Here is a 26,747-nt window from a genome sequence, read left to right as displayed (position 1 = left end):
AATGCCAAACTGCAGCTGCCTCGGAGGTTCTGGAGACGGGCTGCTCAGGTGTGCCGGGCATCATGGCCACTGAACTTCGGAGCGACCTGGGGCAAGTTACTGAACCTCATCTTCCTCGTCTGTAAAATGGGGACAGCAAGAGCGCCAGCTCTTAGGCTGTTGGGCGGTGAGCCGGGGGTGTGGGAAGCCGCCAATGCAGTAGCTGGAGGACAGGCCTGGCCAGCGAGGCCGGCAGCCCCTCGCCTAGGCGGCCTAGGACCCCAGCCTCAACTATTCTCCAGCAGCACGTGATCTCTTGAAATGCAAATTAAATCCATTACTTCCTAGGAAAACACAGTTGTGGTATCTCATTGTTGGCAGAAAATCCAGCCTGAGGCTCTCCCCAGCTCTCCCCTCTCCTCTCTCTCCGGTCCCACTGGCTTCTAGTGCTGCGGGCTCCTGCTTTGGCTGTTCCCTCTGCCTGGAACACCCTTCCCTGACCCTCAAAGTCCAGCCAACTCAAACCTCACCTCCCCAAAGAAGCCATCCCCTTCCTTCTTAGCATGAATCCCCAGTCTGTAATCCCTGCTAGAAAGCTCCGTGAAGTTGCTGAGCCAAATGCTGGCTGACCAGGAGGAAGGTGGCCTTGTTACCCCAGGGGTGGTGTTTTGCTGCTTAAACTGGTTTGGTGGCCTGCTGGGACCTGAGAGGCTGCCCACCTCTGCCCCGAGTGCTCAGCCCCTCCTAAGGAAAGGCCTGGCCACCTATGCCCACACATATGTTGTATACGGAGCCCAGAGGTCCAAAGTACACATTTTTATTTTCGGTTGGGCCTTAGCCACCTCTAGCTTTGCAAGCACGAATAAATGGAATCAACAAGAACTTTCCCTAAACATCTTGCATGACCATTTGTCACTGAACGAGTTTCCCATTTTTCCTAGAGACTGTGATTTGGGGGTGACCTAAAATGAAGCTTGACGAGTGCAGAACATCGGGGGTAGTCATCCTGCTTCTGTGCCCACTGCCCCTCAGCAAGCAGCGAAAGGCTGCAGGAGCTAGAAATAGCAGCCCAGCAGCTCTGTCCTTCCACAGAGGGAGGAGCTCGGGGAGCAGGAGGGCCACGGGGAGGGAGGTGGGCGCAGATTCGTTAGCCCAGTTTCTGCCCCTGTGACCTGGCAGAGGCTCGAGGGAGGCTGCCTCCACGGTCTCCAGATCACTGCATCCGAAAGCCAGATGGGCCTGGAAGAACCCACCTGCCCACCCCTGAATGTCCTCAATCAGCAGAACGAGGAGCCAGAGGGTGGGAACAAATGTCCTCCAGAGTGCCTGCCCCCCTTCTGAGGAGTTCCCAGAGGGCACTCCAAGGTCAGAAGGGATCATTCCGCCTTCCGGGTGCATCTTCCTTCCTGCCCCCCTCAGACCAACGCAGGGTGGGGGGGCTGGCCCCAGAGGTTCACAGGACGGTCTCTCGGATGACGCCGATGAGGCTGTGGGGCCGCTCAGCCTCTGCTCGCGGGGGTCTCCTCTCGGCTCGGGGCCTCCCCGCTGGGACAAAGGTGCTCAGGTCCCCGCAGCTCCGCAGGTGCAGGAAGCCAGGCTGTCTCCGAGAGGGCGGCACGTGGGCCTGGGCAGTGCTGGGCTGCAACGGGGCCATTATCTTGGGGAGAATAAGAGGGTGGGGGAGACGTTAGGCTGGGGCCCTCCGACCTGCCCCCTCCATCCATCCATGCACTGCTTAGCTTCGTTGCATTGGGAAAGAAAATAGGATGTTTTCCCAAAGTGGAACTCACCTGGAATACCAGAGATATTTTCTACAGATTGCCTCTTTCCTAACGTTTCTAAGAAATTCCCCAAATTTTCTATTGTTTCAGTTGCCGACCTGCCTCTTCACTCCCCTGATTCATCCATAGCAAGTTCTTGCTTTACATTTAACATTCTTGTCATTTTTATCCAGTTTCCCTGGAGTCTGAGACAGTGGTTCTCACCAGGGTCTGCACATTTACGGAGGGGGAGCTGGTTCCGTGCATTCCCTGGTCCCCCACAGCAACTGTGACAGGCGGGGCCAGAACATCTATTTCTAACAGGAACCCAAGTGAGACCGATGTTCTTGAAAAGCTGATAACCACCCGTCTGGCATTCTGACCAGCTAATGAGTTTATAAAATGTCATCCAAAACATGATGCTTCCGATTGATCTGATAACTCTTCAATAACAAAACATAATAAACAACGTAAAAACTCGGCCAGTTTATTTGTAAAAAAAGAAAAAAATGCGTAAGAATGGTTCTACTGCTAGACCTATTTTACAATGTAGCACACATGTAACTTGAAATATATCGTAATACCACTTACTTTGTAAAATGGCAAGCATATGGAAAACTCCTCACCCAGCTGGGACTGAGGAGGGGAGAACTGTCCAGTACGTACCATTTCCAGAAGTTGCACAGTCGTGGCTAGAGGACCTATTACAGTGTTAGCACCTTGAGAAAAACCCGGGCGCTCCACGACCACCTCACATCACAGAACAATCACGGCACTGACTTTTTGTTTAGTTTGTACCATTCCGAGATTTTAAAGTCCTCAGAAGGTTAATCCCTCCAAAAGATGGGACGTTACATTTTGCTAACACACTGTTATTATAGTTGTCTTTAAAGCCCTGTTCTTGTTTCCTGGTCAAAAAAAAAAAATCCCAACATTCAGAGATGTCAATTGCTGTGACATGTAAGTTAGGGTAAGTGGTTTTGAATAAAAGCTCTCCTTCGGCTTGTCTCTCCCTCCTTCTGTCTGGGGAGGGTGTGGCCCTGGGAAGCCTTGCCACTGGAGTCCGCTGCTGGGAGGCCCAGCAGATGGCCCAGCCTCCATTGCAGCAACCCCAGTACCTGAAGCTTTACCCGGACTTGGCACAAAGACCCAGCAGACATCTGTGGTGAGAGCGTCTGTTGAGCTGTGAGTGCTTGTGCATTTTCCCCCAAAGCTATTTTCCAGGGAAGACTGAGCAGAAGGTCCAGACCAATGGCTTGGCAGACAGTCTGACTCTTACCTCACGAGAGCTTGGCAGCCTTCGACAAGTGGCTCCAAAGACTTGCTTGTGTATTGAGCTATTGGGGCCAGACGGAAGGAAGGCGGCAGGGAACAACTGCTGGCATAGACCAGGGCTAGGAGGATGTAAAAGTCTCCCCTACGCAGATGCTAACTAGAGCGGGACCTGAGACCACTGGCTGACCGTTCTTTTAGAAAGCAGACAAGAGGGGCCGAGGTTCATGTAGCTCTTCATGCGAGCAATCAGAGTGCTCTCTGCTCCCCTGGGTCCCCTGAGGGGCTGGGAGAGAAAGTGGCTTCTGGCTTCTGTCAGAAGAGTCCGGCAGGTAGAAAGGAAAATGGAAAGGAAAGTGAAAAGGGGCTTACTCAATCTGCCTTAACTCACCTAGGACCCCGTAGCCCCGTGTGTGTGTGTGTGTGTTGGGCACTTACTGCACAGACATGGACAGGTAACACTTGTGAGCCACTGTGCTCTGAGGTCACAACAGCCACCCCGCATTCAAGGGGCAATGAAGCAAATGCCTAAAAACTAACAGCTTTTTTATTTTTTCGGATTTATTTATTTATTTGAGAGAGAGAGCACGAGGGGATAGGCAGAGGGAGAGGGAGAAAGAGAATCTCAAGCAGACTCTGAGTTGAGTGTGGAGCCCTATGCAGGGCTTGATCCCAGGACGCTGAGATCATGACCTGAGCTGAAATCAAGAGTTGGACGCTTAACCGACTGAGCTGCCCAGGTGTCCCAGGCCGCAGTTTTTAAAAGAGGTGGGTAATTACAGCTGTTTCCCATCCCCAGTTCTCACCAGAAGGAAATCCCAATCAGAGATACAGGTGTTGAGACCACCTAGTCCAACACTTCACTTTAAAAATGAGAAAACTGGGGCTCCTGGGGGGCTCAGTCGGGTAAGCATCTGCCTTCAGCTCAGGTCATGATCCCAGGGTCCTGAGATCAAGTCTCGAATTGGGCTCCCTGCTCGGCAGGGAACCTGCTTCTCCCTCTGCCCTCCCCCCACCCTTGTGCACTCGCACTCTCTCTCTCAAATAAATAATAAAATCTTTTAAAAAATAAATAAAAATGAAAAAACTGACACCCAAATGGATTATGTTACATGCCCGATTTTATCTTTCCACTGGGTGACTTCAGATGAGGGAACTGTACTTTTTCATCTATCATCTATGGAGAAAAGATATTTATTCCTGTAAGTCATATTGGCTTTGACCACCATTCCATGGGAACGTGAACAGCTTCCAGAATCCTGCCAATATGAAAATTCCTGTACGTCCATCATTGCCAGAGGGTTGAGAAACCACGCCCTATCCAGGGAGACCAAACTTGGCAAAGAGAGTGCTGATGGCGCCCCACGCTGCCCGGACCCCTTGCCTTTATTCCCAAGCAGCACCACTTTCTTTTCCCAGGCGTGTCCCACATTCCGGAAAAATCGGTCTCTCTCCCTGGGCCAGGAAGCTTGTGGAAAAGTCATCACGCCTGAAAAGAAAGTGCCCCAGCTTCCTCTCCCTCCCTCCCCAGACCTCCTCACCCCAATTTCCTTGATACAGTGACCATGAACTTACTGCGCCTGGACAGTAAATCAGAGAAGCCGCTTCAGCTGCTATGGAAACAAGTTCTGTGACTCATGTCCGAGATGAGTCATAAAACTACCTGTTCTAGGAAACTGGCACTCGTGATGGCCTCCTCCATGTGCTCCTCATCGGACTTGAGAACAGATTTAATGTTCTCCACAAGCTCGTGGATGTCTGGGGTCATACTGCAGGACGACTGCTCCAGGAACCTCGCCACCAGCAGCTTGGTGTCCATGTAGGACTTGTAATCTATCAGGGACCGAGGCCGGCATCGCGAAGCTCTGCTCCTCAGACCTCTCCTCAAGGTCACCGTGGCCAGGTCCGGTCTTCCCTCGGTCTGCGTCGCGGCTTCGCAGCTGAGCACCGGGGCAGCTGTGGGCGGAGACAAACAACACGCGCCCGTTGGCCACGCCCCAGGGAGCACCGCCCGGACCGGGAGAGCACGGGCCGCTGAGCTCGGCGTGGAAACATGTTGCAAATGCCAACGACCATGCAAATCTTGCTTTTCATCTTGCAGAAGTAAAGGGGGAAGCAAAAACAAAACCGAAAAACAATGACACAAGCTCATTCCCTCAAGTTCCAACAGGACGTGTTCCCAGAGCGTTGTAGTGTGCCACGTAAGAAACAATCACCCAGGGAGAGACATGGTAGGGAAGAGCATCGAGAATGGAGCAACAGTGCCGTGGGGTAATGACCAATGTGTGGGGATGGGTGGGCGAGCACAGAAAAGATGGTTGACCTGATGAGAGAATGCTCCAACGGCAAAGGATGAAGGAGCCACACAGAGAGGCTGAGAGAGACAGGACTGCGGGATGAACGGGGTGCTCTGCTCGCTTTGACGGTACCTTTGTCCTGAACATCCTCAGGGCATGGTGCCGGCTTTTCCACGCTCACACCATGGCTGTGAGGCAGCTCTAGGGCTGACTACTAACAGAAAGGAAAATCTAGGTGCGGAAAAACCACACGTCATTCCAGAAGTCAACAGCGGCCTGGGAAATCCACCACCACAGGCTCTAATTTCCACAACTACCTCCATCAGGAGGGTTTAAGGACCGGCAGCACATGACTGCACCACCAAGTGGGTGAAGGGGAACGCAGGCCCGGTCTCCACGTGGTCATAAGCCAGCCAGCAGCCTTCAGTGTACACGACCCTGGAAACTTCAGTCTGTGAAGGCCTGACAAGCAGGAATCTGATAGTCAAGAAAGAAAGGAAGTGGAGGGTGGGAGGACAGGTGGAGGAAGGGGAGCACTGCTTTTCCTCTGGAGAAAGGTAGGCACTCTAAACCAGGGTGAGCGGCCCCCCTCCAGGTTGCCACATGCATGTCACAGAGAGCCAGAGTTTTCCCGGGATGCTTCCTACAGACACTCGTGTGCGAGGACAGTCAGGGGCTACACTCAGTCATTAGAAGGCAATCTGGTCCTTCTACAGCAGAGGACGCCAATAGGTAAACAAGTCTCCTCCCCCCTGCAGCACCGCAGATCTGGAAGGATCTCACTAAGCTGTGCAGAGAGCCAAGTTCCTGTTGAGGCTGGCAGGTCGCCAGTTCGAGTCCTCAAACTTGCCAGGTTGGGTAGAGACCCGCTGTGAAACGGGCCTGGGGAGCTGAGGGGCCAGGCTGCCGGCCTGTGGGTTTGCAGAGGCGCTCAGGCCCAGGCGGTGGGACTCCTCCCCGCTCAGAAGACAAGAGGAGTGTTCTCTCTGGCTCCCACACGGTCAGTCTAGAGCTGCAGCGAACAACACAGGCCGTCAGAGGGACAGAACCAAGACTGCAAGGGGGTGACACGGGGCCCCAGAGAAGGCAGGGTGAGAGCGCTGGCAAAGTCGTATTTGCACAGAGCTTGAGGAGGCCAGAGGCGCTTGTTAGAAGAGGTCACCGGAAGAAGCCTGTGCTGGCGGGATTAAAGATTTTCATTTTCTCCCTTTCTTTATTTTATTTTTTACTGTCTTCCACAATGAAAAGCTATTTGGAGATGTTCAGGTATTCACATATTCAGAAAAAGGACTCAATGTTATTTGAAGTCTTTAAAATTTGTTATATTTAAAATTATTCAAATGACATCTATAACAAACTCCACACAGAGAGGGAGAGAATGAGAGTGTGAGTTTCACTCTATCTAAAGTTCTTAAAACAGGTCAGATTTAAATAACTCACCTACCCATACACAGTAAAAAAAAAAAAAAGAAGAAAAAAAGAAAACTTAGAACATAAGAGAGGGGGTTAAAAAAATACACCCCTTTAACTTTTTCCTTGAGAACGTCTACTTCCATAAGACTGCGAGCACCCGGAAATCAGAACAACGTCTGCATTTTCTTCATGTCCTATCTACAACACCATCATGTGCAACCAAATGCTTTTGCTGACAATGACTTCAAAAGAAAAAACTCTACCAGTCTTAAAAAATGTGGCAGATGAATATTCCTAATGTGCGTGTAGAATATCTTATTTTCCCAAGACCTCTTAACCTCTCCCGAGACATCTCCCAAGCTGCAGGGCGGCGGGCGGCCAGAGCCACCGCTTTCGGCTGGCGCCTGTGGGCAAACACGCAGGGTGCTGTGCAAGGAGCCTGGGGCGTGACATCACCTCTCTCCGCGGAATGATGGAGCACAGGGTCGCTCAGCGATCTTGTCCTCAGGGGTGGGAAGACTCTCCGGCTCCTCGTGGAGGGTAGCTGGTTTGCATCGAGAGCGGACATGGACGTGCTCTCTTCTCCAGGTGTGTTAGGAATGTCCTCACCTGATTTTTTTTTTTTTTTAAAGAGAGAAACATAGATTATTTCACCAGCTGCTGCCTTCAAAATGTTGGGCAGGAAGCGCCTGTGAGCCCGAACCTTCAGGGGCAGGGGAACACAGTTACCCACATTGGCTTAGGCTACTGGCCCGTGGGGGTTTTTCCCCAGCACTGTGGGAAACGCTGACTCTCCAGACCACCCCTCCACACCCAGAACAAGCCAACAAAAACTCTAAGTCCAAGAGTAAAATCAAGAGGCCCTGCCAAAATATCAGGGTTTTTTTGTGTTGTTGTTGTTGTTATTGTTGTTTTCTGCAAGTGCTCAGAATCTTCTCCAGGGAAGCGTCCTGGTGCGGCACTAGAAAGCTTCTAGCCACTTCCCCGTTTCTGACAATGCAAGGTGAGCCTGGGTGGGTGGAAGGAACACCTGCCCAGGTCAGGTGACTTCCCTGAGGGCTGCCGGCCTGACGCAGGCACTGGAGGCATCCGCATAGCTCAAGGTGTAGGCCTGACGGCTATGGGAAAGTGCCCATGACTTCCGAGTGGATGGGGAGAACCACTCAAGAAATGGTTGACTTCTGCTCAGGACAACCCCATCACGTCATCGGCGAGCCTGAGTGTGGTCTGGGAAACTTTCTTAAGAAATGGGAGAATGACAAACATATTTAGGGAAGAGAGCACTGCTTTGTTATTCTAAGATGGAAGGTGAACAGAACAGAAACTCGTTCCAAATGGTACTGCTGAAAAATCACCCACCAGGAAAATAGCTGGAGAGTTGATCCATTATTTATCACCCCTGCCATTTTGTGCTGGTGGACAGTTCTCTGGGCCATTTAAAACCTCTCCAAAGACAGAGAGCTGCAATCATGTTCCCTTAAATGACAAGGATAACTAACTGTAAACTGACTCTTGTTTTTTGAGGCAGGACGGAAAATCAGCATTCACTACTGGAGAAGGCAGCACGACCTGGACACGAGGTTATAAACGGCAGCGCAATCTCACAGCAAATCATCCTGCCAGAGACACTCCTTTTCTCCCCTTAGAAGAGCCCATCTTATTATAACAGGAGAAAGAAAATCTTAGGTGGGAAAACACAGGAATGCCAGATTAAACTCTCCAATCCATTTCACAGGTCCCTGAGAAGAGCCTGGTGACTCATCAAAGATCCTGAGGCTATCTTTATTTCTGTTCATATAGTATCTCCTACTTACACCTGGAAAGAAGGATGTAATTTTTTAAAAAGATTTTATTTATGTATTTATTTGAGAGAAAGAGAGAGATCATGAGCAGGGGGAGGGGCAGAGGGAGAAGTAGGCTCCCTGACGAGCAGGGCACCCGATGCAGGGCTTGATCTCAGGACCCTGGGATCATGACCTAAGCCTAAGGCAGGTGCTTAACCCACGGAGCCACCCAGGTGCCCCAAGAAGGATGTAATTTGAACCCCTGGCTTCAAGATTTCTGACCTCCAACAAAATATCATATAGGTCATTATTTCATGATCTCTTACTCGACTGAACCCTGAGTTTTGGCAGCAATCAAGTACTTATTACCTTGAGTCACTGGCATGCAGATCGGTTCCAAGGGGCTCGTGGCACCTTCCGATCCTTCTGGCATGTGGAATGAAGACCCCTACATCACAGGAGAAAAGAGGGTTATTCATTGATATTCAGCTCGTCTCCCACCCAGACGCCACTGAACTTCGAAGGATGTTCAGGGCCCAGTCTCCCACTGGTCTCTGCGCACCAGGCTGAGTTACCTGCCAGCGGTCAGCGTACCAACGGGAAACTGTGGACCGTACCTGCTCCTGGTCCGTCTGGCGCACCACAGCTTCATAGGGAGGCGGGGGGTCCAGGGGGCAGAACACTTCCACACCTTTGATTCGTGCTCCATAGATATGCGGGAGGGGGATGACATCAGGACCGACCATCCTAGGAGAAGCATCATGGCATCAGGAAGCACACTGGGCAGTCTGCGTGTCTGACGGCGCTTGCTTCTGTGTGACGGCCTTTGCCTTGGGACGGTTATTCGCTGACAGAGCAGAAGACCCCTCACCCCTCCACCACAGTCTCCTGGCCCAGAATTGGGGGGAATAATCTCAGCTGATGGAGGGCCCAGAGTTTCTTAGGCAAGTGACAACGTATAAAATGCAATGCCATCATTTCCTTGAAATCCACTAGCCAAAAAGCAAGCAATAATCCACAGACAGAAAGCAGATTAGTGGGGGCTGGGGGCTGGGGGAAGGGGAGCTCAGAGTGACTGCTGAGTGGGTGCAGGTCTCCCTGGAGGTGACAAACTTGCTGCAGAGCCAGATGGCGGTGGAGGCTGGACAGTACCGCCATGGTACCAAGTGCCACCCAACGGTACACTTCCAAGTGGTTCCACTCATGTTACGTGACCTTCACCTCAACGAAAGAAAAAACAAAACTAGGGACTCAGGACAACTCCGCGGTTTCTTACATTAGTACATGACAAAATTTCTTGCCTGGGTTTCCCTAACATCTGATTCATGGTAGAAACTCCCTATTTGTTAAATAAATATTTGAAGGGCTGAATTAATTTTTTCCAGGAAAGCGAACAACATCACGGCTCAAAGACAAAGCAGGACGAATCCCAGAGTGACCCTTCCTAAATACAGTCAGTCAACAAACGCTGCTCGAACACGGGCTTCAGGCCAGGCACTGGGGTTTCTGTCCTGTGGGTGAGAGACCCTCCAGAGCAAACCAACAAAGAAACCTCAAGATATTCTGCCTGTGTTCATAGAAAACTACACACGCACAGGAATAATCTAGATAATAAATTATCAGTTATAAAACGATAGTTCAAAATACACAGAAACTTGATCCTTTTGACCAGACTTCTGGTTATAAGATAAAGTCCTGGGGGGATGTAATCATATACAGCATGGTGACTGCAGTTAATAATACTGTATTCCCTATTTGAAAGTCACTAAGAGAGTAAACCCTAGAAGTTTTCATCCCAAGAAAGACAATCCTATAGTGATGTGCGCTGATGGATGTTAACTAGACGTATGGTGGTCGTCACTCTACAATACAGACGAATATGGAATCATTAGGCTGATCACCGGAAGCTAATAGAATGTTCTAGGTCAATTACATCCCATTTTAAGAAGACACAAGGAAGACCAGAAAACCCGTGGAGTATTAGAGAATGAAAATAAGAGGTAATAGCAAAAGTATAATGTCCGTTTTCAAAATATGAAAATGGACAGAAGCTGAAGGAGACAGATGAAACATTCTGGGCCAGCTGCACACAAGGGCTGCTTTTTTTTTTTTTTTTCCCCAGAAAGGTGCTCTGTGGATTCATGGTTTTTTCATTTTATTCCTGCACCTGTTTACAAAAATGCAGTGGAGGAAAAAAAGTTGGAAAAGATGTGATGTTCTTTTTTCCTAGCAGTAAAACCAGTGAATGAGGGGACTTGCTTTATACAGTGAGCCCTTGGGACTCCCTCCGTCCTCTCCAGAGGGCCAGTCTTCAATACTGAATTAGCATGAGCCCATGAGCTGTCTTCCTAGCATTCCCCTGGCTCCCCCCCTCAGCCAGCTCTCTCCATTTCTCCACTGCTGTGTCCTCCCCAGGAAAGTGAATACCCTCAGCTCTGCCTGTTGGTTTATTAGCTCTGGTGGTTTTGATATTCCCCACCCAATGGCTACCTGTGAGTTCACAGAGAAGAGAGGGTTTGCTTGGGGCCAGGAGGTCAAAGGAACAGACTTCCATTTTTGACCTTAAATGACCATGGAATCCCTTTAAGAAGTGGGGGGAGGGGACACATTTTCTTTAAATCCACTGCAAATGAATGACTTCTTCTGGTGGTTACTATAATGACCAAGAAAGCCTCCATGTGACAGAAAGTTGCTTTCCTTTGAAGCAGCTCTCCTTATTTCACATCTTCTGGGTACAAAGGTATCTGTGGGGGGAAACAGGTGTGCTATGTCCTGACAGGTGTTTTCCTGATCCCTTATGGCCCCCAACAGGTAGAATCACCTGGGTAGGTTTGCAGACTATCAGAGGCCCAGGCCTCGCCTCTAGAAATTCTGCTCTAATTGCCTGTGGTGGGGCCCACACAGATAAGAAGAGATTTTGATCTCTTAAAAATCAGCTAAGCAGCAATGTGACACCACAAGTGAATGAGGAAGCTGGGCCTCAGAAACGGTAAGAGACTCCCCAGGGTCACCCTGGTAAGAGACTCCAGAATCTGGGCTCTTTCATGTTCACTCCAAACTCTTCAGGAAGCCTTCACTGGTTCATGCTCGTGAGCACCGAGGATGACAGGAAATCCAGAGCATGCAAACTGTGTTCTGCTCAAGTTGACAACGAGGCTTTGAGAACTCATGCGAGGGGGATGCGGCAACCAAGACGACCAAAGAGTGGTCCTCCCTTGTGTGCTGGGAAGGTGGTGGGGCGCACAGGGCACGGAGTCACCCACCAGCAGAGCCTGGCTCCACCTGAGTCTGGGTTCTGAACTTCATGAGGAAAGAGAATGAGTTTATTATGTTCACCACCGAGGAATAAATGCCTGTGTTCAGTTTTCCATAATCTTCCCTCTCCTGTAACACATTACGTCCCTAGGGTACAACCAGATTCCCCAGCCACGGAATAGCTGGAAGGCTCTCGTTTTTGATCCCAGCTCCAACCAATTTCTGAGGATGGGGGTGGGGGGAAGTCTCCCTGGGGTCGTGGAGGAGGAGCACACAGCCCGGACTATCCTTACAAATCAAGTCACAAGGCAGAAACCCATCTTTGGACAGAAACCTTCACCGCAATCAGGTTTCTGTTTATGGCTGTAATTTGAGAAGTCCTTTCTCAAGGAGGGGACCAAGGCATGAAGTGGTTGTATTTATAGAAAGTAAATAAATAAACTTCTCTGAGAGGTCATAATACCTTGCAGGAAGTGGGGAATTTGCATTGTGTGAAAACTCTGCACGTAACCTCTTATGGAAATATTAAAGAAAACATCTGCTACTATTCTTGCCTGCCTGCTTATAAGAAAGAAAATTACCAATTGGGGTCAAACAGTTAGTGTCTATAAAGTGGATATATAAGAATCTAGCAAACTTGGTCAAATGTCAAAATACCTTTGATACAATATGTTTCTAAAGGTGAATAAATGTAGCCATTTTAACAAGGAAAGTGGACCATCCTCTGGTATTGGGAGAATTTCAGAAAATGAGGCTGTTTGCCTGTTGGAGATATGATCTAGACCTCCAGGTATATACGTTAGGCCTAGCAGTGTCTTTTTTCCACAAGGATGTACACCCTCCCCCATGTTCCTTCCAGAAAGTTCTGAATGGTAAAGCCCTTGGTGAAAACTTGGTGAGAAGCTTGTCTGGATTTGGGGAGGGGCAGTCTCAGGATTCAGAGGGGCGAATCCAGGGATGCACGTGCATCCCAGAGTGGAAATACCCACACTGATAAGCACTACAATGGAGGAACCCACAAGAGAAATGGAAGAGAGAACGGAAGGCGGGGGAGGGGCGGTCTACAGGACACAGGGCTGGCAGCTCGACTCCTACACCCGAGTGAGTCACTTTCCCTTTCTGCCACTGCAGGAAATTAAATCTGTCTGTTGCCTCCTCTTAGGTCAACCAAGGGCTCACCTACAATCTCAGAGAGCCAATTAATTCTACTTCTCGAAGAGGGCATTTCTCTTTCCAACCATGAAATAACAGGCTTTTTCTTTATTTTTTTACTGCCTTCCAACATGTCCCTCTGCACACAGCCCAAGACTGGGCTAAGGTATGAGCAAATGTGTCCTTTGGTACACAACGAGTATGTCTCTCTGGCCCCTGTAATTCTTGGCTCATTTCCTAATACACGATAAAAGTCATCCTAACCCCCCAAGCTTCAAAATTCTAGTACATCGCCCCCTGAGCAACAGGGAGGCTGAATTTCCCCCCATGCACCCACAGGCGCCCCTCCAACTCTGTGGCCATCTTGAGCTCCCCCTAGGTGGGTGAGAAGGGGAGGGTGTGGAGGTGGGGTGTAGGCATGACTCTGAGTAACAGGTTGCGAGGTTACCCATGGAAAAGAACGTTAACAGTGTCTGGGCGGTAGCTGCCGCTGGTGACCTGCTTCAAAGCCCCATGGGGACGCTCTGAGTATTAGCAAGTGGATTTCCAAAAACCCCAAGGCTGGTACATTTATTTGTTTGATGACTCTCCATGCGTACCTTGGGGATTAAAGGTAGAAATTCCTGGCCCTCTGAATCTCAAGCTGAAGACATGAGTCTTTCTTACAGAATTGAGAGGTTTTCTTTTGGAAGCTTAAATATCATTTGCTTATCCCTGAAATTCGGCTTAAGATCACTTCCACGTAGCCAACCCTGACTGGCTGACTCTTCCTTCTTTTATGATCCTTGCAACACTCATCTGTAATGACCTAGACAGCGAGCTCCTTGAGAGGGGAAGGAGGCAGGTCTAAATCATCTGGAATGTGATCAACCCAGCGGGGTGACTAGTAAGCTGCAGAGGACTGATTAAATGTTTGTCGAATGAATAAACAAAGTCATTCTTTAGAGAGGTACAATTCTAAAAGTCTCTAACAACCAGATGTACGCACGTAGCATTTCCTTCTGCGGACAGTCATTTCTGAGATCTAAGAAACAAATGATAAACTCGGAGCTAGAATTTGAAAAAGGAAATCAGCGTGGTGTCTATTCTTTCTAGACCAGGGAGAAGTCATGAATAATTAATCTTTTTTTAATGGCTGGGAAGAGTCATGATTTGGGGACCCGCTGATGGTGTTATAATGAACATCGATTCGGCCCGGAGTGCGTTTCCAGGACAACAGCAGCTCTCAATCAGTCACAGGACAGCGGCTGTCTCACTGGGTGTCAGTTTTCCTGGGAAGCTAATTGAAATGGAAAAAAGTATATCCTTAGGTCAAGGTGGGACTTTTCTTTGGTTTCAAGCCATTTATCACACAAAAGAGCAGGGTGGGGAAGGGGAATAGAAATTCCTAAAAAGGAGTTCCTGGAGGGCTTAGTTAGGTCAAGCATGGGACCCTTGATCGCAGGGTCTGTGAGTTCAAGTCCCACATTGGGCCGGGACCCTACTTAAAAAAAAAAAAAGAAAGAAAAGAAAGAAAAGAAAAGAAAAGAAAAGAATAGAAAAGAAAAGAAAGAAAGGAAGGAAGGAAGAAAGAAAGAAAGAAAGAAAGAAAGAAAGAAAGAAAGAAAGAAAAAGAAAAGGAAAGAAAAAGAAAATCCTGAAAAATAACGCCATCTGTCTAGATCTTGGAGAGAAGTGAGCTCATGCTATGAGTCCCGGAAATCCTTCAGTCTTCCAAACCGAAAGCATCTCACACACATCTGGGGTGGGGGCACTTAGGAAGGCTACCTGCGGTTCATCCGGGGTGTGCACGAGTAAAATGTTGCAAAATAGGAAGGGGGGGGCACTGGTGGCACGAAGTCATCAGGGTCTGGGATCCGTCCGTGTTCTCCAACTTCTTCGGCAGAAATCTGAGATTCATCCTAATGAAACAGCACCTTGGTTAGTCAACAGCCTTCACAGCAAAGGCTCGGTGGGACACGGTCATGGGGCCACCTTGTGTGGACTTACAATGCAGGATCTTCGGGCTGCAAATATCTGGAGGTAGCGAAGGGCAGCTGCCACCAAGCAGACAGTGGTGGTCAGGGCGTTCAAGGCACACAGGGCGAAAAGGACTTTCTAGAACAAGGAAACAGTAACACCACTGAGTACGTCAAAGCTGATGACCAGAAGGCAATAGAAAAACTTTTTTAAAGAATAATAATGATGTCCCAATAAGGCAATTCTCATGGGAAAATACATGCCAAGGACTTTGATGTTTGGCTCAGGGTAAGTGCCAAATAAATACTGGTTATTGATATGACTCTCGTGCAGTCATACGCACTTCCTAATTTTAAAAACTGATTTTTGAGCTTTCCTATCCCAGAAAACCCTGGTATGACAATTTTTCTTTTTGCCAGCATCAAATATTGTCTAGAAATGTTCCTTCCAGGAGAGCAATGAGTGTCTCTTCTGAAGTTGGTGTCCCCAGTGTGGCAATTCCCAGCCTCCCACCAGCGACGGCCTGCTGACTTATCTGTGGCCACCGACTCTATTTCGGGAGCGCCTGGCAGAGCTCCCCCGTGCACCCAACTACAACACTGTGGGGCGCAGGCCAGCCAGAGTGTAAAGAGGGCGTCTCTTTTCTAAACCCACGTCTCAAAATAGCAGTAAGGGCAATTCCAAAAGTTTCTGTTGCCACAGTCCTGGCTCCTTAGCAAGGCTTCCCCAAGATGGGTCCTGGCTCAGAAAGTTTGAGGGTGACTCAGCTACCAGAAATCCAGAAGCCAAAGATAGAAGGCCACTTTTCCATTCTACACAATTCAGAGAGCTGGCAGCTGAGAGATTCCTCCTCGGAACAAAAAACAAACCCAAAACAAAGATCTGAAGAAAGCCCTCAAGCGAGGGATTATCCAGAAGCTAATACCTCCAGGTTCACCAACTGATCTTGTCACTCACTGGGCTCCAGAGAGAGACGTTAAGTCAGGACTCAACTCTTGTCCAATTCCCTAATAAAGGGAATTTTGTACTTCTCTGCAACTGGTATGGTTTTTGATCTCTCGCTTATTATAGCTGCTGCCTGTGAAACAAGAGGCAAGGTGCATGAATTTCCCTTGCGTTTTCTAACTGATTATCTGTCCTAAGCCTCTGTGTCCTGGCTCGGCAGCACCCAATAGAAACGGGACTCACTGAAGGCAGCAAAGGAGCATCAGAACAAGGACAAATGGGCATGCAGTTTAAAGGTTTTGCTCAAAGCAGGGGCGCCTAGCTGGCGCTGTTGGTAAAACGTGCAACTCTTTTATCTCAGCTTCACTGGTTCAAGCTTCACACGGGTGTGAAGCCGCCTTTAAAAAAATCAAGTTAAGGTTTTGCTAAAAGCTGCATCATCTACGAGTAGCTACAGCGTGCGTGTGTATGAATGGATATGCACGCATATAAATACATCTACACACAAATGTATGCATTTAGACCCCTTTACATTGTTTGCTATCTTGTAATTCTTGGACACAAAGAAAGCCATCCATTCGTCATTCAAAAGACACAGTCATCCGTGTTTCTTCCTGAAGTCACTTCTGTCTCTGGGTCACTGATGAGCGTTGGCTCCTATCTGCTTTCAGCAGCGCAATTGTTTGAGGGAGGTAAGAGAGTGGGGATATTTCTAGTAACTTTGCCTTCTTTGACGGCTCTGTAGTGTATTTACTGGTGGGGGTGGTATCCATTCGAGGTACCTTAAGTAGAAGGTGAACAGCACTGCAAGGCTGAACAGGAAAGAGTTTCAAGGCATTTTCTTTGTCCGTGCATTTGGCTGGTTGAAATTCTTCGCAACAGAAGCAAATCTTGCCTTCACCTAAGTCCACCTTAAGGGGGAAAAGGCAGAACCATAATTTAATTATTGAGAATAAATACACAGGCTACCCATGGGAGCACCAATCCCACAGAATGAGGGTTCGGAGCTGGGCAGTATCTGGATCCACCCGCATGGGCGGGGGTATGCTGTTGTAAGGACAAGGCTATTTCTTGAACATGCTAATGCCCGCTGCAGGTCAGCCAGCGACCCAGGCTGATGAAGCATACACCATCTTAGGATTAATGACCACTCTGCCACAGAGGTGGGGAGCACATGACAAAATGCACCTTGGCACTTAAAGCACGGTTGCTGGATAAACTATGGGACACCCAGTTAAAAAATTAGTAGCAGTTTATTTGAAATTCAGGTTTAATTGGGTGCTCTGTGTTTTTACCTGCTCAATCTCGTAACTCTAGCTTAAATCTTCCTTTTGCAAGTGACACTCATCCCTTTAGCTCACATTTCATTGCCAAAGCAAATCTTACGGCCCTACGTACCTCCAAGAGGGCAAGCAAGTTTAAGCTGCCATGTGCCTATGAGAAACACAGGGTGTATCTGGGGAACAGTAGCCCTAAACCGTGTAGGCTTAAGATCTCTCAGTTTGACACCTTCAATGTGGTCACAGATTTGAAGTGATAACACCAGTGATAAGTAATCTCATATTTGTAGTGAAATGTTTTGCAAACTTTTGCCCACTTTTCGAAGTTTCCCTTGAATCGAGTTGTGAAAATAAGCAATACTTGGTTTTAATTAATTAAGACCCATAATTTGGGTGCAGAGGTTCATTCTTTACTTGCTTTCCCTTTTGCGTTGTTGTTGGCTATTCTATGTTGATTAAAAGGGAAAGCCATGTCTTTTTCATACTTGTTCACGTAATTAGGCAGCTTTGACGTCACTAGCTGCAGCGTTCTTCAGGAATCTTTACGAATAACTGAACACTACAGTGTTTGAGTTACTTAAAAGAAAAAAGAGTCCTTTTTTTTATTGAATTAAAATTCTTACCTTCTAACCAAACTTACCCTGTAGTTACCCTCTAGTAACAAATTAATGGTATTTTTCCAAATTAAGAGAAAATATAGCTCCTTATAAAATAAATTGATTAGGAAGCAAAGGGAAAAATTTCCACTAAAGATCACACATTTTTTTGGTTTTGGGTTTCTCTTTCTTTGGATGTGAAACTTACTTACATACACGCAAAATTTACACACACAAATCTTAAGCATACCGTTTGCAGAATTTTAAGCAATGCATACCCTTGTGTACCCCAAACCCTTATCAACATACAGAACATAGCATCACCAGAGAAAATTCCATCATGCCCTTCCCCATCAATCCCTGTCCCCACCCTCCTACAGGCAAACACTGTTTGATTTTTTCCACAAGGATTAGTTTTGCCTCTTCCAAAACTCCATGGATCCTGCAACATTATTTATTCTCCGTCCCCAAGCCACATCGAAAGGGGATACATTATTATATCAAACACCGATGCCCAGAATTTGATATAAATTCTGCCTGTGATACAAAGAATTACAACCAGAGTTACCTCAATAGACTCCATCTCCATCCATTCATTTCCACTTGGTTTCTGTCCTTTCCTGGTTTGCCCACAGAGACTGCTATCTCCACATTGTCCCCACACCTAGATCTGCAATCCGACCCCCAGACACACACAAAAGCAAAAGACTGTGTTTGAATTTTTCTTCCACTGTCTCACATATTGAAGGCACATCCTGGGGCTAACATCTACACTAGATTTTTGCCTTCTTAGGGAAAACTACTGTGGCCATTCAGACAGGATTTCTCTAGGCAGGGTCTGGACAGAGTGGGATTTCATTTCCTCTCGGGGATCACCGGCTTCCTCTTAGCCCCTCTTCCATGAATTAATAATAGTCCTTACCCTGGGCTAAAGTCAGCAGGCAAGTGTTACTCCTAATGGCCTTCTTCCTCGTGCCCACTGAGGACTCCCTGATTTAATACTAACAGAACTATTTAATAGTTACAAATAAGCATCCGTCGAGTTGCTGCATTCTGCTCACGTACCCAAGGCCCTCCTCTTCCCAAGCACCAACCACGTTCGCTTTTCTCAACACCATGCAGTGCGGGTTTCCATTTCTTGTACCTAAGTAAGCTTCCAAATCTTACCTAAGGATTTTGCCTCCCTCAGGTAATACTCGGTGTCGTCTTACAAAGTACTCCCCTCCCAGTCAAGTCCATTCTTGGCACAAGGCATTCAGTTAAGAGACAAAGCAGGCCAATGTGGGTTGCACACACACAGGGCGGCATTATTTACACACAGCCTGACTTGTATATATCTGGAAACCTCACCTATCCGGAACTTCCGGGGTCAGCTGGTCTGGAAACAACAATTTTCCAGATGGGTGAAGGTTAATCTCTTTACACAAGGCTTTTGGAAAGTTTAATCATTATCCAAATAAAAATGAATATCTGTGGCTGTGCCCAGCAGACACGGCAGCCCTGAGGCTCTGTGCAAAATGACGCCAGGCAACGGTGTGTTTTGTATTTCTTGTTCTTTCTGTTCCTGACCCTTCACCTCCCTTCTTAATCCTGACTCTGCCCCAATGTTTCTGCAAAGGTATTCCAACTTCTCTTCGATCTCTTTAACCATCCACAAACAACACTGTTTAAGCCTGGACATGCAAACCATCCACCCTTCAACCTTGATACTACTATTCCCTGATGCCACTAGCCCTCCCCGCCCTCTCCTCATTACCAGGAGCATGGTTATCCACACTGGCTGTTCATTAGCATCTTCTAGAAAGTTTGTAAAAGAGGAGGACACCTTCTCTAGCAATGAGGGAACTGCAAGCTAACATAACGATGAGCTCTCACACCAGCCCCATCAGACTGACGAAAGTTAGAGAGAAATGCTTGCAGCTAAGCAGAGGGACACTGGTAGAAATCTAAGTTTAACCTTTTAAATAAAGGAACCAGCCCTATATTTTAAAATGAAAATACTTATTCCCCAACCACTTTGGGAAAGTGTTTAGCAGTTTCTTATAAAGTTAGACAGACACACGTTTACCACGTGACTGAGCAAATCCCACAACTACTTATTTACTCAAGAGAAATGAGAATGGGCCCACAAGAAAAACCACAACTGTACAAAAATGTCTGCAGGAGCTCTGTTCATAATACCCCCAAACTGGAAACAATGGAAATGCCCATCAACAGGAGAGTGGATAAAACAAACTGTGATATTTTTATACAATGAAAAACTGACGTGCCAAACCCCCCCCCCAAAAAAAACAAACAAATGACACAACACAAAATCATGGGTGAATCTCAAAATTGTTATGCTGAGCAAAACAAGACAGACCAAAAGGTACATACCCTATAACTCCATTTGGGTGAAATGCAAGAACAGGCGAAGCTAATGTTCTAGATCTTGTCTGGGGTATATTCATGAGTGTATACATTTGTCAAGATGAATGTATACATTGTCAAAACTCAATGGATAGCACACTTCAGATCTGTGCATTTCATTGTAAATTTTACCTCCATTTTAAAAAATGGATAGAGTCACCAAAGGGTTAAATGTGTAATTTTTCGAAGACATGAGACAAACAGAAGAAAAACTACACCCTCTCCACGAGGAATAATCTGGGACCTTCCTCCACCTGGTGAAAAGCACCCAGTGCAATGTGCACGCATACCATCATATGCGTGGCTACATTGTGTCAATGGCCAAAACCCAAACCAGCAGACAGCAAGGCAACAGAGAATCAACCTGCTCAAACAAAGACGAGTGTTCAATCTGTAAGTGAGAAAAACAGTACGTAGGGGAGTGGATACAATACGTCCCATTTTTGGAAAATAAATCACGATTAGGTCCACCCCCTACATATTTATGTGAGATAATCTGAACACATGGAGGAAGACCCCTAGCTTGTTAGTAGGGATTTGGGGTGACTAGCATGGTGGAGAGGGAATGAGGAAAAGTGTCCCTTTCCCCAAAAAGGTCAAACAGACTCACTAATAGAAAACAACAATTGTCCCACTGATGGAAATTGTGTGCTTTTATGAATATATATAAAGAGGTGCCCCAAAAATCCATCAACTGGTTAACAGTGCTTATCCAGAAGAGTGAGATTTCAAATGATTTTTAAGTTCTGTCCTATACTTTTATGACTTGTCCACATTTTTACAGTTTTATAATAAGATAAAATCAGAGTTGGTTTTGTGGTGGGGGGAAAAAGGTATAATTAAAAATACACTTAACATATAAAAAGATATGGATGCCTAGACACCACCCCCCTCCAGGCCAACTGAAAATCAGGCTATGGGGCCCCAGTTAGGGGAGTCTTTACAAAGTTCCCCCCCGTGAGTCTAATGGGCTCCCAGGGTAGAGAGCCACAGGATTTCTCAGAAAAGTCCATTAACTATTCCCTTGACCCCTGCAATCTGGCTTTTGCTCTCTCCAGAGATACCAAGGCTCATTTCCCACCACTGCCCTCTGAGTCCTCTCCTCTCTCGGGCTCTACCCACTCTCATCATTCAAGGTCCATCTCAAATCCATGTATTCCAGGTGCCTTTCCTTATCCTCCCCCGGGGTACAAGCTCTTCTTTCTTTGCATGCCCCCAGCGCGGTGTCTCACTCTGCCGGCCAAACCCAGTGCATCTACCTGCAGCTGGGCACGTATTCATTCCCCCCACAAACGCCGCTGGAGCGTTTGCCGTGTTAACCCTGTTCCTCTTGCACGTGATAAACTTCTAGGTCAGGAACGAGGTCTGACTTTCCTTTTTACTCTCGGCAGCCTCTCATCAGTGTCTTGACACAGAGAGGCTACAATTTTGCCCAACTGTCTTCCCTATACTGTAACTCTTCCCTTTCAGCCTGTGCCTGGTCTCTTTGCCCCTTCTAATTTGCTGTGTGGTTAGTAATTGGAAAGCAACACTTTTTTTTTCTAGAAACTGTATGTGAAGGAGTGGGAGGCAGCACATGGGGCCTTTGGGAACTCCCAAAATAAGAGAGAAGCAGACACTGCCCTTGGGGAGATCCCAGCTGAGAAGAACGGAGAAGACAGGTGCATGAATGTCTCTAGTACAAAAAATGAAAAGGATAAATACTGAGAGATGTACATATAGGACGTTCTAGAAGATGATCTTTCCTGGGGGTTCAGGGACTGGTTCCTAAAGGAGATAATCTCTGAATGGGGCTGTAAAGGACTGATATGATTTGGAGGAACAAGGACAGAGGGAGAGGGAATTTGAGGGGAGAGATGGTGTTGTTAAAAGTACGAAAGTAGGGCAATGCCAGGCAGGCTTTGGAGCAATGACAGGGAGTTAAGCTGCCTCCGGGAGCGGGCAGGATGAGGGTGAATTGCAGAGGGCCTTACACACCAGAAAAGGCTGTGAGCCTGGGATCCCGTAACGTAAGGTTAATAAACAATGGGGTGACAAAATCAGAAAAGGAGAAAAGAAGGGTTAGAAAGAGCAATGGGTTTGTGGTGGGTCCCTGAGGAGTCCTCCTACTTGGGAAGGCCGGGGCTTTATTACAGCACTCTGAGAAATGTAGCCCCTCCTCCGCTGGCATCCCCCTGGTTTCTAAGGGGCAACACTGCCTTGTCGCCAAGTTCCAAATAGATGAGATTGACTACAACTTATCAAGAGCCCCGTTCTTTTGCTCTGAGCCACACGGAGGTCCCTGTCATTGAGAAGTCCTTTTAGAAAGTTCAAAGATGATGGGCTAGCCCAGTGATGGGTTTTAAGGAGGGCACGTATCACATGGAGCACTGGGTGTTATATACAAACAATGAATCATGGAACATGACATCAAAAACTAATGATGTACTGTACAGTGACTAACATAACATAATAAGAATAATTAATTAATTAATTAATTAAAAATATAAACCTGCGGGGGGGGGCGGGAAGAAAGTTCAAAGATGGCCAGTAATTGGGTATACACCCAAAAGAATTGAAAGCAAGGTCTCAAAGGTCCCATTTCTGTGGTTAAAAAAATTATATGGTATATGTATGCAATGGAATATTATTCAAGTCTTAAAAAGTTAAGAAACTCTGCCACATGCTACAACAGGCAGACATGTTGAGGACATCAGGCTAAGTGAAATAAGCCAGTCACAGAAAGACACATGCTGGGGCGCCTGGGTGGCTCGGTTGGTTAAGCGTCCGCCTTTGGCTCAGGTCCTGATGCTCAGCAGGGACTCTGCTTGTCCTTCTCCCTTTGCCCTTCCCCCGCTCACGCTCTCTCTCTCTCTCTGCCTCTCTCTCAAATAAACAAATAAAATCTCAAAAAAAAAAAAAAAGATACATGCTGTGGAATTCCAGTTAGCTCAGGTACCTAGAGTAGTCCCACTCAGAGTTGGAAAGGAGAGGCATGGTTGCCAGAGGCAGGGCCCAGGTGGGAAGGGCAGGGCGCGGGCCTGGAGGGCGGGGGAGCTGCTTAATATAGATAGAGTTTCAGTTTTGCAACAAGAAAAATGTCCTGGAGATTGGTTGCACAACAACGTGAACGTACCTCGACTACTCAACTCCTAAAACGCGAGATGGTACATTTCGTGCTACGACATGCATTTTACCCCAGTCAAAAATTAAAAGAAATTCTTCGGAGATTTTGCAGGTCCACAACCTCTTAGCCACAATCCTGAAATCCCAAGAGCCCTGGAAAGTGGAAGTTGTGACTACGGGCTGCTGCCCCAGAGTCTGCTGCGCCCCAGGGTGCTACAGGGGAAGCAGCGTACGCGGCAGGTTTATCTTCTCCAAATCGGGCAAACCCTGAACGCTGAAACGCAGCCGGCCTCCGGAGGTTTCACAGCACGGACTGCTGACCTGTATTCTGATCATCTCCGTTTTCCCTCTTCGGATGAGAGCAGACCAATACTGCTTGCGGCCACCTGACTGACTCATTCCCTAACTAGCGACACGGTATCTTACTGTGGTTGCAGCGCTCTGCTAGCTGGTCCCAGCTTTGGAAAAAGAAAGGCCTGAAGTCGGTCAGGGGAAGTGGGAAAATGAAACAAAGAGCAGGTTTCACTCCAGGGTGCTGCCGGGCGCACGCTGCCCCCCCCAATCCCCCCCCCGGAAAGCAGGTGCACAGCGATGGTTTAGGACGACTTACCAGATCACAACTGGGCACACTGGACACAAACTGGGCCCCCTGGCAGCCGAGGATAAATCCAGCTAGGTTTAAGAGGACACACACCACAGAGAGCAGCACAAAGAGATTCACCTGAAGTGGCAGGAAAAACGGCCGTTAGAAAAGACAACAGCTAAATTCAGAGAGCGTTTCGTCTGAGCTAAAAAAAAAAAAATCATATTCTCTTCCCAGTGGACACACATTTTTTTTAAAAAGTCTGAACTATGTTCTTAATGTACCAACCTTCTGTTCATGTTGTAGAATTTTTAAATTTTTAACTTTTTAAACCGTGCCGAGGAAGACCACTGACTCTCAAGTCTTCTCAACAATCTCCAGTCCCTAATTTTTTTTTTCTGCCTTTATTCTGACTCCCTCAGCTCTGATCTGTTCGTTGCATTAAACTGTGGCCAATTCTTCCTTGAGCCATCGCTATTTTTTTTTTTTTTTGAGTTTTGCAGGATCAATGGTAAATAGACAAATGGAGAATTCCAGCATGCAAGTGGAACCCAGGAAAGTCAGAGCACTCAGCCCTTCCTGGCTGGAAGTGACAGTATACAAGTAAAAACAAAGGTAAGTCTTTTCTCAGTCCCAGACAGGGTAGGTACTAAAGAATAAGTCTATAGTGATCTTCTATGTACTTTTCTCCTCCGAAGCTAAATGTTCCAAACATTACACTAAATAATTCAGGATTAACAGAAATCAACCAAGAAGCCAGATTTTACTTAGTGCCAATCAGAGGCTACTACAGCTTTTCAACTTGAGAACTATAGTTATTATCCAAATCTTGTCGCCAATATAAAAGGTTGGAGCTAATGATGATCAGTGTTAGAACCAGGCCTCAGTTCGGGTAGCTAATGCCAGAGTTGGCCGGTGAGATGCTTGTTCTTTGTTACTGGTATTCCAAGAAGCTTGAGAACATCTCCCCTAAACCCATGTTGTGAGTCAATATTTACTATCACATCATGCCCCTTTTCCTAAGAGGAATTCTTCCTGCCTCTCCAGGAGTAGTCTGGCCTCTGCTTCTCTCCTTGTTTTGTAAATCTGTAAAAGGACTATGCACTCTGTCATCAGATCTTGTGGGAAATGCTGGCCGCAGCTGCTGTGCTACTGTTTCTCATGATTCGTCAGTGTCTGTAGGGCTTAACTGGATCAGCAGAGAGCTCAGCCCCTCCAGCACTATGGTGGTCATTACCACGCCAAAGCTTTGCAGAATGAGGATGCCCAGTTGGCCAAGGAGAGAACATGATCTTCTTACCTGGGTTTCTCCTATGCACTGGCAGCTGCTACTCAAAGAGACCTAAGACATCTGGAATCTTCACACCCAGCAACAAAATTATTGTTACTATGGGGAAGTCTAACTTTCCTTCGAAAATTATCTTTTCATGCAATCTCAGATGCCTTGAAAAGAAAGCGTGGTTATAATCCTAATGCCCACCAGCACAACATAAACCTTCCTAACTCTGGGGTGCCTGGGTGGCTCAGTCGGTTGAGCGGGACTCTTGGTTTCGTCTCAGGTCATGATCTCAGGGTCTTGAGATCAAGCCCCACGTGGGGCTCTTGTCTGCTTCTCCCTCTCCCTCTGCTCCTCCCCTGTTCTCTCTCTCTCAAATAAATAAAATCTTTAAAATAAATAAATAAATAAATAAATAAATAAATAAATAAATAAAAACTAGATCTTCATAACTAAAAATTAGCAGCATCAGATATAGAAAAAGTGAGGGTTCATTACTTCCAGCACAGGTCTCCAGTCTCTTTTTTTTTTTTATAATAATATTTTCTTNAGCATCAGATATAGAAAGAGTGAGGGTTCATTACTTCCAGCACAGGTCTCCAGTCTCTTTTTTTTTTTATAATAATATTTTCTTATTATATTATGTTAGTCACTATACAGTACATCCCTAGTTTTTGATGTAAAGTTCCATGATTCATTACTTTCCAAATCTCTTTATTAAAACCTTCAATTCAGCTCAGCAAATGACAGTGAAGAAAACCAACAGGCAAGCCACAGACCGGGAGAAAATATTTCATGCCTATATTAAACAAAGAACCTTTATTCAGGATATAAAAATAACTCCTCAATTCAATGATAAAAAAAACAGACACCACAAAAAAAAAAAATCAGGCAAAAAACTTGAACGGTTATTTCACAAAGGAAGATATAGGAGTGGCTGATAAGCACATGAAAAGTTACTCAACATCGTTAGTCACCACGAATGCAAACTAAAACCACAGTGAGATACCACTTCACATCAACTCTAGTTGGTTAAAATCAGGAAGCATGACAACATCAAGTGTTGGTGAGGACAAGGAGCACATGGACATTCCTGCATTGCTTGTCTGAGTATAAAACGGTGCTGCCACTTCCTAAAAACTAAATATAAACCTCCCATGCCAAAGAATTCCAACTACAGTTGACCCTTGTACAATGCAGGGCTGAGGGGTGCCAATCCCCAACCCCTGCACACAGTGCAAAATCGGAGTATGACTTCTGACTGCCCATAAACTTTACTATTAATAGCCTATTATCGACCAGCAGCCTTGCTGATGACATCGTCGATGAACACATATTTTGCATATGATATGTATTATATATTGTATTCTTACAATAAAGAGAAAAGAACATGTTACTAAGAAAATCATAAGGAAGAGAAAATATATTTACAAAACTGTACTGTATTTATTAGAAACAAAATCTGGGGGCGCCTGGGTGGCTCAGTCGGTTGAGCATCTGCCTTCTGCTCGGGTCATGATCCCAGCATCCTGGGATGGAGCCCTGCACTGGGGTCCCTGCTGAGCAGGGAGTCTGCTTCTCCCCATTCCTCTGCGTGTTCAAGTACTCTCTCTCTCTCTCTCCCTCTCTCTCAAATAAAGAATCTTAAAAAAAAAAAAAAAAAAAAAAAAGGGGCCCTGGGG

At 46.9% G+C, this 26,747-nt stretch overlaps 1 protein-coding gene across 1 annotated transcript in view; it reads right to left on the bottom strand.

Moving 5' to 3' along the window:
* Window positions 1-780: 780 nt before the first annotated feature.
* Window positions 781-26,747, bottom strand: part of FAM189A2 (family with sequence similarity 189 member A2) — a 58,799-nt gene continuing 32,832 nt past the window's right edge. The window contains exons 2-10 of the mRNA XM_034647038.1: window positions 23,817-23,927; window positions 16,599-16,727; window positions 14,902-15,009; window positions 14,680-14,813; window positions 9,123-9,252; window positions 8,875-8,953; window positions 7,178-7,330; window positions 4,675-4,967; window positions 781-1,636 (exon numbers count right to left, since the gene is read on the bottom strand). Of these exons, the coding sequence (XP_034502929.1) occupies window positions 1,433-1,636; window positions 4,675-4,967; window positions 7,178-7,330; window positions 8,875-8,953; window positions 9,123-9,252; window positions 14,680-14,813; window positions 14,902-15,009; window positions 16,599-16,727; window positions 23,817-23,927 (1,341 nt within the window). The 3' untranslated portion in view covers window positions 781-1,432. The remainder of the gene's footprint in view (window positions 1,637-4,674; window positions 4,968-7,177; window positions 7,331-8,874; window positions 8,954-9,122; window positions 9,253-14,679; window positions 14,814-14,901; window positions 15,010-16,598; window positions 16,728-23,816; window positions 23,928-26,747) is intronic.

The sequence above is a fragment of the Ailuropoda melanoleuca genome, chromosome 17, assembly GCF_002007445.2.
Source record: "Ailuropoda melanoleuca isolate Jingjing chromosome 17, ASM200744v2, whole genome shotgun sequence".
Lineage (NCBI taxonomy): Eukaryota > Metazoa > Chordata > Mammalia > Carnivora > Ursidae > Ailuropoda > Ailuropoda melanoleuca.
This window is presented reverse-complemented; position numbering and strand designations above follow the sequence as displayed.